A 23,429-nucleotide genomic window follows, 5' to 3' on the forward strand; every position below is an offset into this window, starting at 1 on the left:
TACTGCCAACGCACGCTTTCCCCAACTCTCATATTTTATTCCCTTTCTAACGCGACCCACCTCTATAAGCCAGTACCTACCGCCTTTTACTCCTGCACGCATGCATCGAGTTGATTTTTTTCTCTTCGCTTGGCAAACTAAATGCCTTCGAAAAAGGCGACTTGGGTGCTTTTTGTCCGAGGCACACACGTGTGCGGCATAATTTTTTTGTTTTATTAAATTTGCCCCAACGCGCGCCTTTTTCTCTGCAAAATTTTGTCCCTTTTTTCATCGTTCCCGAAATGGTAACATGGAGCATGCGAGCGTTTTATCCCGTTTCGGCTTGGGTGTTATCCTTTGAATGTAACTTCGTTTTGTCAATTTTAGCCTAGCTTTTTTTGCGCAGAGATCGAAAAAATGAAATTTTGCGATTGTGGCTGCCCTCCTATCGACATTACCATTCACCACACCGCAAGCGGGAGTATCACATAGATATTACTGGAACATTTTTGGTTACAAAGAACTTTTAAAACTTCGATGGAAATTTCAAATTTTCCTGTCCATGATTAGATTTCCACGCGAAACTCGCCAACAATAGTTGGCTTCCGTGTTCCAACGCAAATGAAGAGTTATTGCACATTGAAAAGTGCTTAATATTAAATACACACAGCAACAAAGTTTTGATGCGTGCTCAGCATGAGGTGAGCGCCGCCCCCGTGAATAATAAAACACTGTGCGAGCGGTCGTCGGGCAAGTTGTCGACTCGTGTACTATCTAAATCGCGGCGTCGAGTTTCAACACCGCCAAAGTGTTGTAGGTAAATACTCGCGCATATATACACGCGCGAACCAGGGGGGCGGCGGTGGATGGCGGCCTGCGGTCGGCGCGAGTGCAGTCACGCTTTGTAATTTTCGGACGGGCGGCGCAACAAACGGCGAAACAAACCGGACCGACGCTTTGATTTAAAACCTCCGCGTTTCCGGCGAAATGAGAATATCTCATCGACTTTTGCATTGCAACAGCTCCATACAATTCGCTTCAAACGGAACTAATTAACAGCGAATTTCCCAACCATACGATAGAGAATTTAAAAAACAAATAGAACACAAAATACAACACATTTAACCGACTTGTTTTGCATAAAATACACAAAAACGTTGAATTTAACAAAGAATTTTGTTGGGACATACTGTATAATCTTTTCGTGCAACCCTTCGTTAATAAGTTTGCGTTCCCTGTTACCCGCTGGTTGCAACAGGGCAAATACTTCATCCGGATGTGTGTGTATGGCTCCGGAGGAATTGTGCGTGTCAGAACATGTTAGAATGTAATCGCGTGCACGGCCGGCGGTCGGAATCCAGGATATGCGAATAGGAAAATGATTGTTATGATTGTTTCGTCTCCCTTTCCCTTCGCGGACGCAAAAGCAAATGGTCAGAGATGTACTCAAATAAATATCTAATTTGATCTCAGTAATTAATCCCATCAAATATTCAATACTTTTGTTGTAATCCTTGTTGACAGCGTACATTTTCCAAAAGCAGAAGGATTAAACATTGTGGCATTAGCACGTACCTAATCCGTGCCTGAATTAATGTATCACGTGATGCGCCGGCGGCCATATTGGCAAACACATCCGGCCGTTTTTGCCCGCACTGGCGACATGATGAATTTTGTGCGTGTTGCGTATAGTTGCTCCCGTGGGAGCGACTGGAAACTTGACTAATTCGCGAACGGGAAAATGAAGCGGAAGCCCCAGGACCCCCGTGTGGCACCCGGCACGGAAAACAAAGTGTCCTCGCGTTCATGCTGTTGCCTCGTCCTACTCTCCTACACCCTTAGATTGTCAAACGTAAACATGAATGCGCCCACCCATCGTGCGTGCGCGTCGAGATAGAGTGTAATTTGTCTCGGGCGCTAGCGTATTTTTAATGGAAATGTTTAATACAATTTTAAATTACTTCCGGGATAGAATCCGTCGAAATAAGATGTGTAACAGTGTAGGAAATACTTCTATTTTGTTTTATTCGATGGTTATGCCCGCAAGTTTAGCTTGAACTGAATGTCTTTATTTATTTAGTTGATTTGGGGTTATTTCTACTTTTATTATTATTTGCTTCCAGGATGCGAGGTATAAAGACTTTAAACCCAGCTAAGTAAGAAATGTGCGCGTGCTGAACCCCGTGCCGAATTTTCCACGCCCGTAAATCTACAGACAATTGATTGATATTCTCGCTACGAGCGCACATCGCGCAGGATGCGAATAAAATAAACAACAAGCCGCACGAAGAGAAACCTGGAAAATGTATCTCTCGAAGCCGACATCAGGATGCTCTCCAGATCCGAGAACGCTTTTCGTGCAACAAGCCTCATGCATTTGTTTAAAGTACCTTTAGCATCTATACAAACTGTTTTAAAAATACATAATCATATAAAACTAAAAGTTTACAAAAATTCTTGTTTCTGGTATCTATGAATTACGAATTCATCTTAAAATTGTAAATTTTATTCTAAAAAAGTAGAAATGCTAATAATTCACTTTGGCGCCATCTAGGATTGGATTGTGTAACTAAACAGTGAATTAATGTGTATAACAACTTTCATCCCTTATTTTTACCCTGGCAGTTATACTTTTGCATGAGAAAGTAGCCTATTTGCTTTTTCTGGGTCCAAAATATCTCTATACCAAAATTTATCAAAATTCATTCAGTAGTTTTTGCCTTAAAGCGACACAAACATACAAACACTTCCTGTCGCATTAATAATATTAATTAATGTTATTTATCCAACGTAATTAATACTCAATATCACAAATTCATGTAATGCAACTTGTTTTGTGTTTAAAAATTTATATACCCTGTATATAAATAGGACTACATTTATATCAGCCAGTGTTTTATGGCCTTCCCCTCATTTTATTTTGTATTTTTCTTGAGCCCGCTTTTTTATTCGTTTGACTGGTTAGTGTTCCGCCGAAGAAAATCGCGAACGATTTGGAAAATATAAATTCGCCGGCGGCGGCAGTAGCGGTGGTGCGAATAAATGTGCGGATTGCACAAACTTTCCGCAAGACGTCGCGCGCGTGAATGTAGATACAACACAACGCCGACATTTGCATTTTTAACACGCCATTTCACCTACTCGCCGCGCGGCATAACATAACACGTTTTTCTTCCATTCCGCATTTCCTTCCCGCGGCGTACTCTGCCAAAAAAACGCGATAAAATAAAATACAAAATCAATAACATTTATATCATAAATACGAACACATATGTGGGCGTATCGTCATATTCAGAACATCGAATAACGAAAATTCAACGCTACCAAGCAAAAAATTCAATGAAAAATATTTTTCGTTCTCGAATCGTTTTAATATCGTAACATCGTTATCTCGACGGAATGCAATCTGCGCAGAGTCCGCAGGGTGCGAGTGTCATTTTCGTCAAGTTAATTACACCTGCGACGCGCGCACGCTCGTAATTAAATAAAATTAATGAAGTGTCAAATCGGGATCGCGCGGTGCTGCACCCAAGGCGCCAAGGCGCGGCCGGGGTCGCGCTCTGCGAGTTGCAACTTACTTTGTTTCGCAAATTTTATAAGCTCGTTATGCCGGCTTTGGTAATCGGATACTCGAAGCCAAGCGTCGAAGTTAATTCCGAGTTAATGAAAATGTTGAAAAAAAAATTATTCAATTTAAAGCAGCTGGCTGACCCTCGACCCTTGGAGATCTAGGCAACTCAATTTGCAAGTTTTATTTATATTCTTTCTATTTGTGTGTGTGTGTTTTAATTAAAAGTATTTATGCACGTGCATTGCATAGCATTCACTCTTCGGCGCATTTCATTCGCACATTCTTTGCGCTTTTGCACTTTTGCTGCTGCACGGGCGATTTTTTCGTTGCGGTAGCTTTGTACGCTTGTTGCTTTCATCATGCACATTCCATCCAAGTCCATATTCAGTCATAGATTCACCGCAAACTCAAGCACTCAAGACACATTCTCTTCATTCTGTTACGGGTTGTAAGGAAGGTCGGGTTAGGAGTCTGAATGACTGAATGTAATTACCTTTTTTGCATTTCTTCTGAATGGTCTTGGTCGACTCGCAGGTGGACTGATCGCCCTTCTTCAGCGTCAACGTCCGCGAGCGCATGTTGTTCTTCGGGTCGCATTCCGTCCACGGGCCCTTCACATATCTGCAATTCTCTGCAAGAAAGGAGAGACACGAGACGCGTCCGAATTAGTACACAAACAGGTAGCGAAGACAAGAGAAACAAAACAAAAACAACAAGAAAGCAGAACGTAAACACGCAAACGAAAAGAGGTGAAGAGCTGCTGAGCACTGAACGCGAGCGCGCAAAGAAAACAAATGCTAAACGAGACGAGCACGCGCGCGCACACGCTCATTTAGCAAAAGGAGAAACACATTTTAAATAAAACCAACGCTTCGGGCTGAACATTGCCAACGGGACAAAAGTGAGCACAAAAACTAAATTGCTTTTCATCCCGTCCTTCTGCTGGCTCTGCAAATTATTCGTAAACAGAACGAAATTTTAGTTAACAAACCGACGACCATCAAGGCGCCGGCAACGTTGACAATGCGAATATTATATTTTCTTTACAAAATTCGTTTCGTATTGCGCAAACATTTGCACAATGCGCGCGGCAGACGTGCCGAACAAGCAGGATTTAAAATTGTTCCAACTTTTCCAACGAATGAGGACAATATTTGCATCATCCCAAAGGTGCGCGCGGAGCGGACGGACAGACCTAGTAGATTCACTTATCCCAAACATCGATTTAGCACAATGGGATTTCGATTAAAACACGTTCCCTCCAGCTCATATATTAGGCATGAAAGGTTTATACACCTTCTGGAGGACTAGGGCCATAAAATAGCGCATAGATAGACGAAGAAACGATCGTTAAATTGCCGACGCGGCTCCAAAATGCGAAGCGGAAACGAAGGGTCCTATTTTATTAATCAGATCGAAGGGTGGGCCATTTAACCGCACAGATTTCTATTTCTACATAAAGTGTCTTTCAAAGTCATAAACTTTACAAACTAGATGGAAATTAATCAATATAAAATATCTACCTGTATTTAACATGAAATGGGTTAATAGGTAACCGGAAGCAAAAGGTGGTATTTGCATAATACAAGACCAGAACCGATCGAGTAATCCGAATCGCCGCCCCAAGGATTTTCATTTCGAAAGCGCGTCGAACAGGTTAAATCTATGAGGCTAATATATACGCGCATGTAAGCGTTCCCCGCTGCCTCGACCCGCGCACATAATCGAATTAACATAAGATACTGCCGGCGGTGGCGGCGCCTATTAGAGGTTTCCCTCTCGGCCACTCCGCGGGCGGACGCGAGCTATGCAAATGACGTGATTTAACACGTTCGACTGCAGCCGACAAGCAGCAAACCTGACTCAAGCTTTGCCGCCCCTGAGTGAACTTGCGATTTCTGTCCGGAACGTCACTTGCAATACTCTAAATTGTTAGATTTTAGTATAAATTGTAAATTAAATTAATTTTTTTGTTTATAATTCAGTTTATTGTATATTGCCCAATTAACTCAGAATAAACAAAAATCTCTCCGCTCGACGTTTTTGTTCTGTTTGTTTCTAGGGGTCGGTAAATTCCGACTTGCTGCCTCTGCGCGCTCAAATAAATACGCAACATTAATGGCCAGCAACAGCAATCTAGTGATTATAAATAAAACACAAATCATAACGTAATCCACTCGAATTCGGAGCGCAGCGTGTCCCAACATCCGCTTTCCGCGTAATGTTTACAATTACAAAACAAATACCGTGATTAATGTTAGCCGCTCGCATTCGGAGAGTCTTCCAAACGCGCGCGCCCTCGCAATTTATGCAGTCGGACTAGGCTGATGCCCCACAATGGGTATCAATTTGATATTCATAATATTTTTGAATATTTTTGGCTCGGCTTTTGTTACGACCAAACACAAAAAAAAAACGTATATATCTACATTGTAGTGTGAGAAATGCGGAACGGAATTGTATAAACGCGAAATTGTACAATGTAGGTACACATGTGCAGAACGCACGCACGTTCAAACAATTCATTATTAAAATAAATTCGCGTGTTGGCTTTTTGTGCATATAAAAAAACTCCATCTGCGCCGCAACATTTTTCATTGCAAATACATAACTCGTTGGCTAAACTGAAATTATAAATATTACGGAAACTAAATGCGGATCTCAAATGTTTGACAGTTTTCAGTCAATATTTCAAGCATATGCATATAGATGTGTTGCATTTGCAAAATTAACAAAACGTAGCGACAAGTAATGCGGGTGGCGACGCCGACGCAATCCGAACATTATTTCCCGCTGCCGAAATTGACAGCTATTGTAAATTTCGTTGATCAAAATTGCGCTGCGTTCGGCAATCGCGGCGCCTCCACCATCGCTCGCGTTTGCATACGCGATCACTTGATTGGGAATACGTTTTGGCTTTTCGATGCGTGTTTGTTTTGACAGAACGCTGGCGTGTGCGTTTAATATAAATGAACGAATTTACGAGCCTGCGTGTGCGCGTGTATCGATTCGATATGCAATTCCGCAAACAAAATCGCAGTTGCAACATGGCCATTACCACAAAACACAAAATTGTTACATAAAACTGTATATATTTTGTTTTTTATTTCGAAATATTAAAAAAATAATTTAAATATACTATTCGCATCTGGTCTTAACAGAAACAAATGTCTGCTATAAAAACCAATGTGTAAATGAAGCCGAGAACACGTTTTACTTTTTTTTTGTGCGAACGCAATGAACATACATCAAGCTTTAAACTGGCGAACGCGACGTCGACAATTGGAACATTTGTAAAAAGTGCAAAAAGCACTCGCTGTTATAGAAATGCGCGGCGCGAGCAAGCGGAAAGAGTAATAGAGAGATACAGGGCAAACAAAACTACGCGAAGGCAGCAAAAAACGACCACGCGTGCTTTACTTTGTGCGAATAATGCGATTTACGGTATTATCTGCCCTTCGGATCGCAGATCGGCGCACACATTCTCCTATTTCGCTTTTTTCCACTTTCGGCATAATTCTGCTTTTGTTGGAACAAGTGCATATAGGTGCTGCTAATGGTGTTGCAAGAGTACAACACACAATCGATGAGTGAGCCATCTTTTTTTCTCTTTTTTATCTTGTTTCGCAAGGTAAAAATACGAGCAAGGACAAATAACAAAAGAAAAAACGACAAAAAAGCAAAAAAAAATAAAGAAAAACTAAAAAAAATATTTTTAACCTTGGTTTGGTAAATCCCTAAGTAAGTAATTGTTATTATGAAAATTAAGATATCTTATTACGCATGCCCACTAGCATACAGTAGTCCTACAATCATCCACACGTAAACCACTAATTTGCAAAGCGTTTTACCTTGCGTGTTCTCACATAGTTAACCCTTATTTCGCCTCCCGGCAGCGCCATCAATCGTGGCTGGCGAAAACGCCAGACAGTATTAATTACAATCGCATTATGTGAGTGATAATTTAGTCCTTGTGCCGTGGCGGTGCAATCAAATCATCTTCGCAACACCGACTATTACCAATATTACAGGCATTACACCCGCGATTGTTACCGGAATTACGTGGACCTGCGCTATTAGAAGATGTTATGGCTGATAGTGAACTGAGTCGGAATATGATGAGACATGCTTGGTGGCCATTAGATCGTATTATAATAACATCTTGCGCTGGGGTGTGTTATTACATATCTCACAGAGGCACGCGTGCAGAGATTGCGCATCTCTGATGAACGCGTGTGTTGCTTGATACGATTGCAACGCAATTAGCGTTGGTTTGCAGGCGTACATCGATTATTTACAAGCGCTTGCAGTATATTACGCACTACTGTTGGCAGGATGCGCTAATTTTGAAAATTTACTATGTTTGTTGTCCGCGGTAACAAACCAATGGATACTAAACAGTTTTTACAAAATTAGTAGCTGTTGTAAATTAACTTAAAACGTGTAATGTTGATAATGGACTGTAGTGCCATCTATTGGTTGAATTATGATACTGTTACTAAGATAATATTTCCATGCCAACTTTCAGCCCTAATTTTACACCCTTACAGTTATATATTAGTAATAAAAAGTAGCCAATATCCTTTTTTGATGTATGTTTTACAAAGTTGTAAAGTTTCATCAACATCGCTTTAGTAATTTCTGCGTGAAAGTGAAACAAACATACATTTCCTATGAAAATTATACATATTTACGATTATGATATTCCAAAATTCTTTATTTTTATGTTACCTTTTTACTACAAATAAAAATAAAATGATTTTTCTAACTGTTTGGTGCTTCTGGTTAAATAGCTATTGTAGTTTACATTTGCATGTAGTCGCGTGTGGTCGTTTCGGATGGTGTCGCGCGATAAACAAACAGATTTCGTTTTGCATAATTTACATCTGCGGCGGCGCAGGCAATTTGCAATTTGCTGGGAAATTCGTAAATTTGCGCTATTTCAAATATATCGCATCCGCCTCGCTGCGTTTCATTACATTCTTGAATTAATTGCATCGCAATGCAATTATAATCGCAATATTTGCAATCAAATTCCTCCAGCCGCCCTGTTTTTTCCACCGAAAATTATAAATGTTGATAATATTATGATTTTAATCGGATTAATTTCCGAGGTGAATAATAACAGCGAATGCAAATTAGTACGCTTTTCTTCACGTTTTAAAAACTCGCTGCGTGCATCAAAGCATCGGAGCATTCATTAAAAAATATTCAGCATTAAAATTTGCAATCCTTTCCGATGTGATAAAAAAGGGCGTAAAAGTGGCGTCCGTCTTTAATTATCTCCGTTCGGCACACAGCGCGGACTTTAAGACTTTACACAGACAATTTCGACGCGACGACTCTTTCATGCTGCTTTATTCGGCACATTCGGGGATGACATTCTTGGAAGAACATCGCAGCGTGCACGAAACGAGGGAACAGCGTCTTTATTTCCACGCAGCGGCTAAGAAACTCGAAAAAAGATCTTAAAAGGCAAAAAAACAAGGAGTACTTTTTAAAAGAAAAATCGCGGAAAGGGAATCTACAGCCGTGGCGCTTAATTCCGGTCGCGGCGCGAAAATCAAAAGAAAACTTTTGGCGAAGCATAAAATTCCGCAGCACAATAATAAAGTGTGTGTTTGTGTGCGCATGGCAATGTGGCCGGGTCTGTAGGCGAGAGAAAAATATTTAAACGAAAATACGAAATGAAAATATGAAGACGACTGTGAAGTGAAGAACGGCTGGCAGAGTGTATTGTGCAGATAATTGCTGCGAACGCGATGGATCTCTGTGGAACTCTGCTCGCGTCGGGCTGGAAATATTTTCACTCGACCGCATATAACAAACGCGGCGTAATTGCGTAATTAAATGAACTTATAAATACTTGTTTAACTCAACAGTCCCCCAAAGTCTGTACCATCTGCACGACGCGTCTGCTTAACTCCTCTTGTTCACTTGAATGCGCTCTGCGACGCGCTGCGTTTGTCTGTTTCGGCGGTGCGTGTTTAATGCAATTAATGTTTTTAGCATTTTCGGGATTTTCGCGTGGAAAGCGTCTGCAAATCGGATTTTGAAGAAAATACTTAACAAGAATATATTTTATTTTTCAAGTAGTGTGTAAAGTGCATAAATTATCAAATTCAAGTGTGTAAAATGATCTTTTTCGCACTTGTTTTATAAAAATGTTTTTTTTTTATTAAAAAATTTTACCTTTTACGCATTTCCATATAAAGATAAAATATGATGAATTGTTATTTGGTTATTATTCATTAACGAACGCAGGAAGCCGAAAAGACACGCTAATATTTTACGTTCGTCGCGTTTGTCGATGACGAAGTGTTGCGGTCGAGTCGGGCAGGCGCATCGAGACGCGAAGGTGAAAAAAGGGAAGGCGCGCACCCTCAGTCTTTGAGTCTCATTAATTTTGCACGTTGCCACCATCTCCACAACCCCCCTGGCATCCGTAAACCCAGCGCGCAACAATGCCTCCCGCTTCCCGCTGGCATAAATTATCCTAGCGCTGTGAACTTGTCTTAAATATGAAAATGTTACCAAGATAAATTCGCATTGTTTCATGCAGATTAGCATATTAGGAGAGGAAGGCGCTGGAGCAAACTGTCAAAAATGTTGGAAATGTTGAAACTCGATACGTTATGGATGTTCCTGAGCAAACAACCAAGCGATAACAATAACGACGTTACACAAACGCCACAAACAAAAAACAACTTAGAAATTCATCTCACGAATACTCGGAATATTCGTTTCATTTTAACCGGTATTAAATTTCATCAAGGCTGGAGATAAATATATCTAATTACCTTTGCGCTGCGATGAACATTGTCTACATGCGGGGCGAATTAAACCATCAAAGATCAAAGGGAAAAGTTCGATTCATAATTATACAAGTTAACGAATGATATATATGATCTAGTCACGGTTGTTAGTACTGCGTATTAATATTAATATGCTGTTTGAAATTTTAGGGGTGTTATCCCCTCGTGGTAGTTGGTTTTCATTCATTTCGCGCTACGTGCCGAGATTATCATTCAAGGGCCCTTCACGTACCTGATATTATAAGTTGGAGAAATTTCATCGGGAAGTTCGCGTGAATAATTGATTACCCCACCTGTACGAGTCCGGAAAAATCATACGCCACAAAATGAAGCTTATTAAAACTTAAACTATGATGATGATGATGAAGAAAACCATCATGGTTCTTGACGCTTAGACATATAAATTTAATTATGAGGTTGGATGTTGTTTTTCGTTTGCATTTCGCAACTTTTATCTTTTCAGTGCAACTTTTCGCGAATTCTTGCTTGAAGCATTACGAAACGCTTGACTACTATCGCCGTTATAGCGAAATATTTCGTTTTATTTGGGCTGCCCTTTGCTGTAGACACCGTGCTCGGCGGTACTTAAGTATATGAAAAGTTGCAGCAAAAGTAAAACTCGAAGCCTCGCAAAAGCTCGCTCCGGAGACGATGCAGGAGTAACACGAAGTGTTTTGTTAAGAGCCGTCCGTCCGCTGACAGTTTCGCCTCTGTCGTCGTTTTTTATTTCTATTTTCAGCGTTTTTTCTCTTCTTTTCTGTATTTCGTGCGCAACGGTTTCATTCTGCACATGCTGCTGCAGTGCTTTCACGCCACGACGAGAAGCACAGCATGTGAAAGATGAAGCGACGGCGAGAATCGTGCAGAAATCTTGCTGTCGAGCCAAGTCGTCCAAATGAAAACTGTCCGTTTAGCGAGCGAACACCGCGCAACTGGCATAAAGCAACAATGCGCCAGCAGGAAATGAGTTATGAAAATGGAAAACGACATTCGCTATATACTAGTATGAAACCTTCGACGTTTCATTTCGCATTACTCAAGATTTATATTAATATTTTTCAATTGTGTAATTTTCATCAAAATTTCACTCCGCACAACATGTTTGTGTCTTTTTGCTTGGATAAATAATTTCGACCGTTAGAAACGTATCATATCAAGCCAGTAAAGAAGAAAAAACCTCGGCATCAGCAGCAGGAACATACAATTCATCTGCCTTTGCTCATTTTTTTCCACGCCATTCATTCACGCTGGCGTTCGCTTTTTTCTCATTTCCTTCGGCTCATGTGATGTGATGCGAGCTTGTGCCTGTTGTGTTCGCTTCGTTTTTGTTGTTATTACCAAAAGAACAGTCCGGTCCAGAGAAAGTTATTGATTTTTACTGAATACTTCCTTTCTGCGCCCAATTGAAAATTGTACGTGGGTGTCAAATAAAAATTTTTCTTTGTACCTAACGAACCCAATAAATCTTAGCGTCATTGAAATTACATGACATCCAATATTAATATTTTTTGCGCCGGCTGTGTTCATTAAGAAAAATAATACGATACGTCGTTCGACGGCAGACGACAGCAAAAGAAGCTTTGATGAATTTTTTATGTAGCTAAAAAGATATGAATTATTAAGTCGCCTTCTACTTTGCTTCTTTGCGAGCTTATTTTTCTCCTCTTTCGCTGCGCTCACATTTAAGTGAGGACGGAACGATTTTTCATCCTTTGTTCGATGCACGCGTGCTATGTTTACGTGTGTATCGTGTGTTTATTAAACCGTGTCAAAAGTTCTAAGTAGAAAGTTTACCCTCACTTCCAGAGCATCCAGCGCAGTCCCAGTGCGTTGGTTGATTGAAGAAAAATACTCATGATATACCTACAACTTGTGTCCCTAAATGAAAAACTTTTTTTATTCCCCCCTAGTTTCCTATTCTCCTGGCAGGGTCCTTATTGAATCAGGCACTCAGCTTTAAATCTGCGTAATGTAAAAACGCACCAACGACATTATTATTAGACGGGATTTAATATTCTCGAAAATTACAGCGTGCACCCACGACCCTTCCGTTATTAGACTGCATCGCAACCGTAAAAAACAGACAATCTTCGCGAAACCAAAAGGGATCAAGCGATGGGGTCGGAAGGAAACAAGAGAGAAAAATTAATTTCGTAGTGCGCTCAAGCGACGCAATTTATTTTCCGATTTAAAAAGTCGCGTGGCTAAGTAAGTAAGCATAAAAGGCGCACCCTAATAGAAAGTTATACGATGACTCGGTGGAAACCAAGGAAGGAAGCAATGAAGACGTCAAACTGCAAGCAGAGAGTCTATTTTTTACTGCCTAGCAACGTTACTTAACAGCCCCCTTAGTTAAATAAAAATGAATCCGATATTAGCAAATATTAGCGCTATAAGTTCATGCTTTTTAAATCATCTCGAATGATTCCCCCTCGGAAATAAACCAGACGTAACCGCTCCAGTCGCCCGAGAACAAGTACATTAAAGTACAACGCATATGAAACTCAGATATGCATGAAATACACTTCTTCCCGCCGCACAAACCCAGAAAGGACAACGTGTAAAATGTTATGCGAATGTAATATCTATTCTGCGCTGCCATGGAAATAATGTTACGCCGGGCGTCATGACTCACGAGGAACGAGCTGCTCGTTGTTAGGTTAGGCCCGCGTAGGAAAATATGAGAATCTCGGTTAAAATATCATATCCGTGTTTCCATTTTATCACGCTGCCAGCCAGAGCTATAGATATGGGTAATATTCACGCGCATAGAATAAATATCGCCTGGATGGGATTACGGTCGGGGCAAAATTGAAACCGCGGTCGGCCATCCTTCGTTTCGAATTTCCTAACTAAGAAAGCAACGCTAAAAGGAGACACTGATGATATTTGCTTTTTAATATGCGGTATTACGCAAGAATTCAATTATACACCAAAGTGTATTTATATTTGATATTTACACAAATATGCAGATGCGTTATATTATACTTTTTAATATACTGACTTTTGCACGCAACTTTGACCCCGTAGTTTTTAGTAAAATGCGATTAATTCACTTTTACGCCGTCTTGGTTTCAATTATTTAGGTACAACTATGATGAAATCTCTATAACAATTTTCAATCCTTATTTGATACTCTTTAAATCATAATTTTTTAAAATTTTAATAGTTATTCTCCTATTAGAGACGGAGACGAACCTAAAAAATCATAGATCATCAAAATCTGTTCAGCTGCTCTCGAGATATAAGCGTTATAACTAACACGACTTTATTTTACATGCATATAGATATTTATGCGGGGGCGCTGGTAATCGACGCAATCCCAAACTTCTTTCTCTTTTCATATTATATTTATAGGCAACTTATTTTTCTTTTCCAAAAAACTAACATTTTAATTAAGCAGAATAAATAAAACCGTATGTTTAGCAAAACCCCAAAAATTGGAAGGCTTTCTTCCCTTATACGTATTATAACAAAGTATTTTAGGAAACGTCTCGACGTCGTGGTGCCAAAATACTGCGAAATGACGCTGAGCTGATGCAGGAGGCAGTCACACGGATAATAAAGAAGAAAGTAAGAGCGGGCGACTATGAAAAGAAATCCGAAAAATCTCCAATTTAAAATCTCTTCGAACTCATTCCGCCGGCGACCGCGACAGTGGCGCCTTTACAAATGCGATGCGCATATTTGCTCGCAAAGGAAGGAACGCCAAAAGAGGAAAACGCAAAGCCAAATAGAATCGAAAATAACACGTTCGCAAATAGCGCGCCAAAGCAAATATTTGCTTTGCAGTTTTGTGTTCCGCCAAAGAGAGAATAAAAAATAAGAATCAGTTCAATTACAGACGAGAGATGAATTCAACTCCAACACACACAACTCGACGAGCAAATAAATATTAATCACACTGCCAATAAATTTGTAATTGAAAACGCGCCGGCAGATGCAAGACATTGAAATAAAAATTAATATCGTGAAATGACATCGAATCGAATTTTTACGACGCGATGCTCGAGATCATGACAAGCAGATACGGCGAGTTATGAAATTCTTGTGATAGTCACTTCGTTTTAGATTTCACACGTTTAAAACCCACTTTTATCCGGCGATAATTCCGCACTGTGCTTGAGTTCCGACTTTATCGATTGTGAAACGTACTCGATTTCTTCATAATTCCAGTAATAAAATGCCATCGTCATAAAGTGCACCTTTATTGCTGTATTGATTTAGTTTTTTTTCTGCGCTTCTCGAAGCTCATTCGCGATATTCCATCATTCCATCGAAACACGAAAAATAATTAATTGCTTTTATCTCGTTGGAATTTTTTCTCGTTTAGTTTGCGCTGTTCGTGTTTCTCGGTGGCGGCCATTTCCACCACCGTCAGTTTCAGGCGTGGTGTGTAGGCCCATTTCCACTTTACTGCTCCTCTACGTTTGCCATTTTCACCCCACGCAGATGCGAAACGAAAGATATGAACTCGTCGTTCGTCTTCCGTCGCAAGCGCCGCAAGCGCTGTATGAACGCTCCAACAGTTTTTGTTTCAATTATTTATCTTCACGTAGTGGTGGTGGTGGCGAGACTCATTAGTCGAGATGCTGAATGCTGTGCTCCTTCTGCGAGTGAAAACCGTCGAGATATCCGATAATTAAACGCGTTTTTCGCTGGTTTCCGAAACCTCATCAAATCACACCACAATTAAAACGTACTGTATATTAATGTAAAGTAAAATTAAATATAGAATATGTGAAAATTCAGTTCAAACAAGAAACCGGAAACATGTACCTAGAGAGTTTACATCTCAATTAATATTTTACTCGCAATTTTATCAAAAAAGCTTAAAATTAAATTTTAAGAAATTAAAATACCAATAATGCACTTGAGCGCCACCAAGAGTTTAATTATATAACTATAATTACAATTACAGCACCATTCCAACTTTCATCCCTTATTTTACCCCCTTAACGTTTAATTTTTACTATAAAAAGTAGCCTATTTCCTCCTCCAAGATTTAAACTATGTCTACACCAAAATGTATGAAAATAACTTCAGTGGTTCCGGCGTGAAAGCGTCACAAACATACAAAAACCACACTCTCTCATTTATAATACTAGTTAGGATTACACAGTTGCCCTGCTCTTCACCCAAACAATAACGCGTTATGATTGGAAACAAATTATCCATCTGGCCATCGATTCGTATCGTGTACCTACTCTACACCCGTAAACTCTATAAACCGGATGGAAGAAGAACTCGATTCCAGCAAAGCCAACGCAGACAAGTGTCCGTGAGTGCGTGTACACACAAAATACACGTGTGTATAAATCGTGATTGATTACCCTTCATCCAATACATTATGGAGTGGAGTGGTGCCGACGGGCGGACGCTGCGAAGATGCCCGATGGAAAAACATGGACGGCGGTCGAGCCGCAGCAATCTGTTGCCTCACAACATTCATATACGTAGGTATATGTAACGCGGCACATGCATGTGATGTGTGCGATGATTTTCTAAACACGCCCTGTTCATGATACAAATGAAAATTACATGAGGTATGATGTGGAGAAGCGCCCAGCGCTCGCAGTGCAATCAATAGCATATTAATCATTTGTTTTAGCGGCAATTCTTCAATACCAACATCAAAATATTAAATAAACGGTATTTATAAAACATTTGTAATAAATTTACCTCACAAAACAAAATTTTTGTCCAAAAACAGATCAAATTAATAAAAAAATATTTAAAAAATATGAATAAATCTTTGTATCAACTTTTATTCCTTATTTCACCCCTTAAGAGTAAAATATTTGAAACAAAAAGTAGTCAATATCCTTTTCCAAGACTTAATCTACCTCTAAACAAAAATTCATCAAATTTAACCGAGTGGTTTCGACGTGAAATAGCAACACACATAGAAAAATAACTTTTTCACTCGTAATATCAACATTAAAGTATAGATTTGACATAAAATTTACCATGAAAAGCCAATTTCGCGCATTTAATATACAATTTAATATTATTAAATATTTAAAGAAGTTGTAATGAAACACGCCTAACGAAAGTATGACATAAAAGAAGGAGAATAATCAAAAAACAGTATAAAACTTTAACACCAGCAGGGCGTGTGTTGCCGCTATCACGAGCACATTTTCTATGTGAAGATATTTCGCTTGTCTGGCGAACACTAGACCGGAAAATATTACCGCCGTGAGCGCATGTAAACTCCCTCCGCATCTTAGCATTATTGTCGTGCTGTAAGTACACAACAATCCGACGCGGCACGAAATAATTGTGTGTATATATTGGAAAAGTTTCAGCCTGCGTATTTCATGTCGAGCACAATATTATTAATTCCGCGCGAGTATTCTCGGAAAATTTACACAAAGCGAGAAAAACCCCGGGTAAACATTGTTAGCAAAATTAAATTTTGTTTTGCAAATTCAAAGAGTTCTTTTTCGTATCAAAATTAAACAAAATAAATTGCCAGTTAGGAAAGCGCGCGCCTCATTACACAGTTAGAGTAAAATATATAAATAGTAATTTAACCTCGCAAGAATTGAAATTTAATGAATTTCCAACTTTTGTTTATACTTGTTAGTCCTCGACCACCCCGCCGGCTGCTGCGCTAATTTAGTTAATCTCGTTTTATATTATAACTCTGTTTTATTATAATAAGTTTTTTCCTTTTCCGCGCAAGCACTCGGATCCATTTTCTCCTTTGTGCTTAATTCAGCGCTGCTCGGCCATGGGGAGAGTTATTCAGAATTAAAACGCGCTTTCACTTTCCACTTCTAATGCGGGCTGAAAAGCCTAAAGGGCATCAAAGTCCTTTCTGCGCGGCTGTCAGTCTTCGGGCGTGTGACACGGTGTCACATTTTACCTTTTTCGCAGCGAGCGAGCAACTTTTAATGTCGCTGCTTTTATGATATCGTTCGCTCGGAGAGCACTAAAGCGGTTCCTTTTACAAATGGACAATTTGTGTACTCGCCACGGTCGTAAGTTTTAAACCTAAAAACCTCCAAGTATTCAAGTTATCTTAAGATTCACCACTTTGAAAAAATGCATTCAGATTACATCGTAAAATTATCGAGTTTTCTTTTGGACGCGAAATAATTTACTGACTGGAGTGGATTTACAGCCGGAAATAAAGCTCTAGTGATTTTTATAACAATTTTGTACCAGTGTTACGTAACACTAGGCGATAATAAAAAGCTGCGGATTTGAGCAACGGAAAATAACACGTTTCACACCCTGTCGTATAACGCCAGGCCATTGAAACGGGAAGCGATAAAAGCTTTTGATTTATTAATGTGCAATACGCATCCACGGTGAGCACTAAGAAAGTAGCTAACCGCCAAGAAGAGTATTGAGAATGCTGCCATGTGGAAAAACTGCTTTTTCAAAGCATTAAAAAAAGACTTCATTGTAATACTTTATACTTTGTATCAAAGGATGTTGAACTATAAGTGAACTAAAAGTTTTATAAACATCACAATATCAGCAATTTTTAAAAATTAAAAAAAAAACAACGTTTGTGTACAAAGTTTAAGCTGAAAATAATAGAAAACACTCGTGTGTTTGAAGCAGCGAGAGAAGAGAAACTTAAGAGTGTCTCAACCGCAAGTTTCGCTCTGTGTGCCGTGCACAAGTATAGTTTGTTGTCGGCATCAAGGGATTTATACGCCTCGTTGTCTCGACAGAAACGCCGACGAATGTTTTCCTAATAACGCTCATTATTCAAGTTGTTCCCACTGAGCGTAGACTAAACGTCCAAAACACAGCGTACAGAATTTCCTCAAAGGTCTTCAGCATTCTCTATGTCCTACATTGTGCAATTGTAGTGATAAAGATGAGGATAAAGATAGACAAAAACCGAAGAAAATTTATGAGCTCAAAGAGCAGCAAGAATTGTGCATGAATAATGCCGGGATGAAATCTTTTCCTTTATTTCACTTAGCATCAACATCCATTAAAGAGAATACGCGCTTGGAAAATATGTAGACTTTGTAGACCCCTAGCGAGCTGCCAGTCATTCGTCATATTAATTCTAATTCCTGCCATTAACTTGAATTATATCTCGCGGCGCGCCGACCACGATGATCAATCATGCCAATCACGCACGATGCGGGAATAAATGATCAATCAATAATAAAAGCTCCAAACTGCCAGAAATATAAGATCTGCGAAGGGAGTTCGTTGTGGCGTTTCGGAATGTGGAACATTTTCGTGCTTTTGCTTTCTTCTAGCTTTTCTTTCTAGGAAATCAAGAGGAGCGGGTATTTTTCCGCTTGTCATTGATCGACCTTACGACTGATTTACGATATACACGGTAATCTGTAATAGATGCCCGCATTACACACCCCTGCAATTCGGGGTGAGCGAAATGACGGTACTAAAACGCACCTACGCAAGCACAAAAAAACGAAATAAAACCAGAGCTCTGCGAGTCGAGGAAAAAAAAAAACACAACTTTTTAGCCTTTGTGTGGCACGGTGTCAATGCACCAGTGGAGTAGTGGTGGCTTTGGGGTGACTGCGTCCGCGTTAAAACCGCAATAAATCACTTTGCGATCATTTGTTGCCATTATAATTGCGATAATGCGTTATTGATTAGTCTCGTATTTTTCCAGCAATAATTTGTCATTCATTGGCGGCGTATCAGAACACAATAAACCTATTGAAGCTAATGTTTTTGTTAAGTGATTTTCGTTGTTGCTGGCTTGAATATTACAATGTTAAAATGAGTAATGCGCTGAATGCAAACGTAGTTTCACCTCACCCTATAAATTTTATCGCTGGCTCAACTCCCTTTGAGCTTTGAGGCTTTCGGTTTCGATAAACGCACAGCGGTGGCAATGGCGGGCCACATATCCGTAGGGAAAGTTCGCACCTTTCTCTCGAATTGCTTTACGAGATGCGTGCGCTACGCAGTGTGAAAGTTGGAAAACTTGAGGGAGAACGCGCCGAAATTTCCCATACTGCCGAGGCACGTCCTCGCATACTTTATACCCAAAGTGCCATTATCAAATTTATAAATATTCAATTTGCGCGCGTGTCGCCTGCGCCATATGAGCGACCGCCGCTCGTGATTTATCGCGTTCGATGTTGATGATACTTCGAGGGATCCAATTCGCACGTGGATAGTGAAGAAGCGCGTGCGAACGAGACCCAAGATCGGGAGACTGGTTTGATAAGCGATTCGATATTTCAAATAAGATTTACGCAAAGAGGATTATCTTCTCCACGTCTCGGATGGTGGAGGCGCCGGGCAAAAAGTGTTGAAAACGGGGAATATCGATGCCGAAAACTTTTTTTGATCGATTTATATTATAAAACTATAGAAAAAATGATTTAAATGGATTTAATTTAATGATAACCACTCATTTAAAATGATTTTCAACCAGTAAATTAATTAATATTAAAATAATTATCTTTTAATGACAAAAATTTCGTTGAAAATTTGAAATTTAAGGATTATTGCACATATCCTGTATATGCAAACTGTTGCAAAAAGTTTGGAACACGTTAGGGAAAATGGCGCACGACGTACGACACCAGTGCGGCCATGAATTGGGACAATGCTCCGCCAATGCCACAGCGATAGCCCTCCAACTCTCCTCAATAATATCGTTCATTGATATTCAAAGCGTTCAGCCGTGCAGGAAAACGTGCGCGCTCGTGGAAGCTTAGCGCACAGCGAGTTTGGGACCACTGCGAACAATCCGCCGCACTTTATACCGCCGACAGTACTTACAATACGTACAACTTCCAGAAATCGCGTTCGTGCACGCCCAGCGTCCATGTAGATACTCCACAAGTTATAACGCGAGAAACATTTATATCATTTACTACATACAGCGTGTTCAAAAGTCTAAAATTAAAAAAATAATTTTTAAAGAAAAAAACTCAAAAAAAATTAGTTTAACTTGTTTAAAATTAAGTTATTTGTGAAATTTGTATTTTCTATGTTAATATGAAGATGAACATGTTGTACGTATGTTAAATTTGATAGCAGATATGAATTTTAATCTTATGTTCATGTTGCACTAAATCCATTAGTGCAGGACAGTATAAATTTATCCAACTGAAGTAATTTCGCACAACTTGCGAAAACAGTAGTACCATTAGCACGAGTTTAGATTTAGCTCACATTCTGACTGCGATTCTAAATCTGAATCTGCGATTACTAGAAACTGGCGCAAGAACTATGCACATACGTTTACAGCACCAAATCCTGATCCAAACTCGCAATTCTCACATTAATTCCACTTGTGTAAGTTTCAAGTGAACAACACAAAAGTTTTGCGTTTGTAAAGCCATTAGAAACTAATTTTTAACACCGATAAACTTGATCTGTTCATTTGTATGAATATTCTAGGTAGTAAATGACAGCGCAAGATTCAATTGCAATTTAACATCTTGTCGTAGAAGTGAAATGATTGAAGTCTGCGGCTTCGCCGATCGGTTGATCGGTGAATGCAAACGCAAGGAACACGCGTTCCGTGTAATTACGTACGGGATGCGGTGTGATCTATTGATCTCGAGCGTCTTTGACTGCAACTCACGCTTTTAGTCTAGACAACGCCAAGTTGAGCATTGAATGGCGAATATTCCGCGACGTTGCACACTCAGCAAGTTTGTGTTCATGCTCAATCATATCCCTTGACAAATTTTGCCCCAATAAGCACATAATATAATAAAATCATAGAAAATTAATGATTGTTTTGAATGAGTAAACATCGTATAAGTTACCTCATCATATAACCAATCAATATTTTAAGATTTTAATTTTAAGTTTTTAGTTTGTTAGTAATTAACAAAGAAAATGATTGGTTAGTTTTTTTAGATGTTTAGGATGAATGATGAGATGACTTACGCATACCCCTATTCTTGGCACCTCTTTCGCCCCGGATGAGGATCTCGTGGTCGTCCTCCTCCCAGATTTCTCCATCGGCGAACGCCACGCTCACCAGGAAGACGATCGTGAACGCGAAGAAAACTAACCACTTCATGACGACGTCTGTTGATTTATTCGCTGTGCAACTGCAACAAAATTCATCACTCAATTTAAATCATTCTTCACTACAGTTTTATAAAAGTTAATTTCAGGATGTTTATGAGTTTTAGTGGTTTTAACCGCTTTTTATGTCGCTGCGGAATCCGTCGGGAACTGTACAGAAAAAAGAACAAACCAGGCAAGAATTTCTAATTTCGTCGCTGCACCGGAGCAATTAAAAGGCGCGTCTCGTAAAGAATCCTTGCTGGCACGACCTACATAAGGATAGTGGACTCGCTCACCGCAATCGCTATAAAAGTTTCATTAAAGTCTGGTTAAATGAGTTACAATTTTTCGAATTCTTCGTTTTCAATCAACCCGCCGAACGAAACAGAATATTAAGGTGCTTGTTAAGTTGCCTAATAAACGGACGCTGCGGAATTTTAATTTATTTAATAGAACACATCCTGGACATATTTAAACTTCCAACTTTTCGAATGAATTAAAAATGCCAGCAAACCAGCAGCACGACGACGCGCGGCGGGTTCTGTGGCAGACACAACTTTGTACTTTGCTTGTTTGCAACTCCTATCTCTCGCCATCGCTCGCACATGCATGACAACGGCGCGCAGGATTACAATGGCAATAATCCCCATCCCCATTCATCCCTATTCTATCCTCGCCAGGCATGTACGCACATTCAAAATTAGATTTTTTGTTGGGTAGCTTGTTTACGCCGAGAAATATTTCATTATTAAATTATATTCGGGAACTTTTCTTTTTATATTTTAAAATTTTCACATTATATAATAATTTTTTAAAAATTAAACAATGATTACTGGCTAATAATAGCATTTTAATGTTTTTTCATATTTTGTGATATGATTTTACGACGGTGCTGTGAAAAGTTTCTTGTATAATTATATTTCCAGGCGAGTAACCTCGAATGGCGCTAGATTTAATAAATAATTATCAAGCCGTCTCGAATGCAATGAAATGGTGGCCGTGCGGGTGCGATGCAGCAAGTTGAAAGCGACGCGCACGCAAAGTTGTGCGAATCCGTTCGCCGAGTTTCCACTTTTCCGAGAGTTTAGCGTTTGTGTATCAAAAGTTGCTACATAAATAACAATATAAAACGTACTCGTAATACTTCGCCCGGAGTGTGCGCAAATGTTATTTACAGTGTGCGAAATGACAGCCAACACAGTTATTAAATTTAAAATAAATATTTGCGTGAATTATTGCAGACAAAAACATCGAATTACACTTTCGTTACCATCCAAATTCAAAAACAAAAAATCATGATTCTACTCATACGTGTGTATCGTATATCTTTACGCTTCGTTTGCAATTTTGCATTTGTTTCCAAAGTGAAAGCTCCAGAAAAAAGGTGCATCTGTTCCCGACGCTATTCGATTATCTCTCTCACGTGACTTTCGAGTGTTTGCGATTTAAAAACGCAATCAAGATCCTGATTATCCGCCGCTGCGGCAGGACTTCGAGAGTTTCCATCCGCTCCAGCGCAGATAGATATAGCTAGCGCGGGAGGAGAAAATTCCATCCGCCTGACGTGCACAATCCACGACGTTCTCAAGCGTGATGATAAGCTAATGCGATCCGAAGTCTTTCTGCGCGCACACATCCCGCGGCCCTTTCGTCCCATTGGCACGCGCATCAAAGGCGCCGAGGGAAAACCGCCGAAAGTTTCGTCATTTTGATGAAAACTTGCAGGTAACATCCCGGTACAGAAAACTTGTAACATGTGATTCTTTAAAATCTAATGAGAACACAAATTTTCGCCTGAAATTCACTTTCTGAAGTACCTAAGGAAGTATCCTGACTAATCCTGGTTTTGGTTACTGCGGTGACTCTGGCGTCATGGGGCATGAAAAGTCGAAAAGTTTGCGGTAAGCTCCTGACGAATTTAAAACGTTGCGCAAACATCTGATATTTTCCGATCCGGGTTGCTGGAAGCGTCAGAAAGCGCGGTTAACGAACCTGGTCGTTTCGGCGTGTAATTAAAAAAAGTCGTGATTTCCCGCGGGAGAAGCTCGGAAACTCGTCCGACATTATTC

The 23,429-nt window shown here is 39.8% G+C and overlaps 1 protein-coding gene across 3 annotated transcripts in view; it reads right to left on the reverse strand.

Annotated features, from left to right (window-relative positions):
• The window catches only part of LOC135793847 (uncharacterized), a 48,477-nt gene that overhangs the window by 7,994 nt on the left and 17,054 nt on the right, over window positions 1-23,429 (reverse strand). For 2 of the 3 annotated variants that reach the window (XM_065304958.1, XM_065304956.1), the window contains exons 2-3: window positions 21,235-21,401; window positions 4,044-4,181 (exon numbers count right to left, since the gene is read on the reverse strand). In XM_065304958.1, the coding sequence (XP_065161030.1) occupies window positions 4,044-4,181; window positions 21,235-21,401 (305 nt within the window). The remainder of the gene's footprint in view (window positions 1-4,043; window positions 4,182-21,234; window positions 21,402-23,429) is intronic. The other variant, XM_065304957.1, reaches the window with a different exon arrangement.

Source organism: Atheta coriaria, unplaced genomic scaffold (assembly GCF_025399875.1).
Source record: "Atheta coriaria isolate IRGN ID8LTWV9N9 unplaced genomic scaffold, Caltech_Dcor_3.1 hic_scaffold_6_pilon, whole genome shotgun sequence".
Lineage (NCBI taxonomy): Eukaryota > Metazoa > Arthropoda > Insecta > Coleoptera > Staphylinidae > Dalotia > Dalotia coriaria.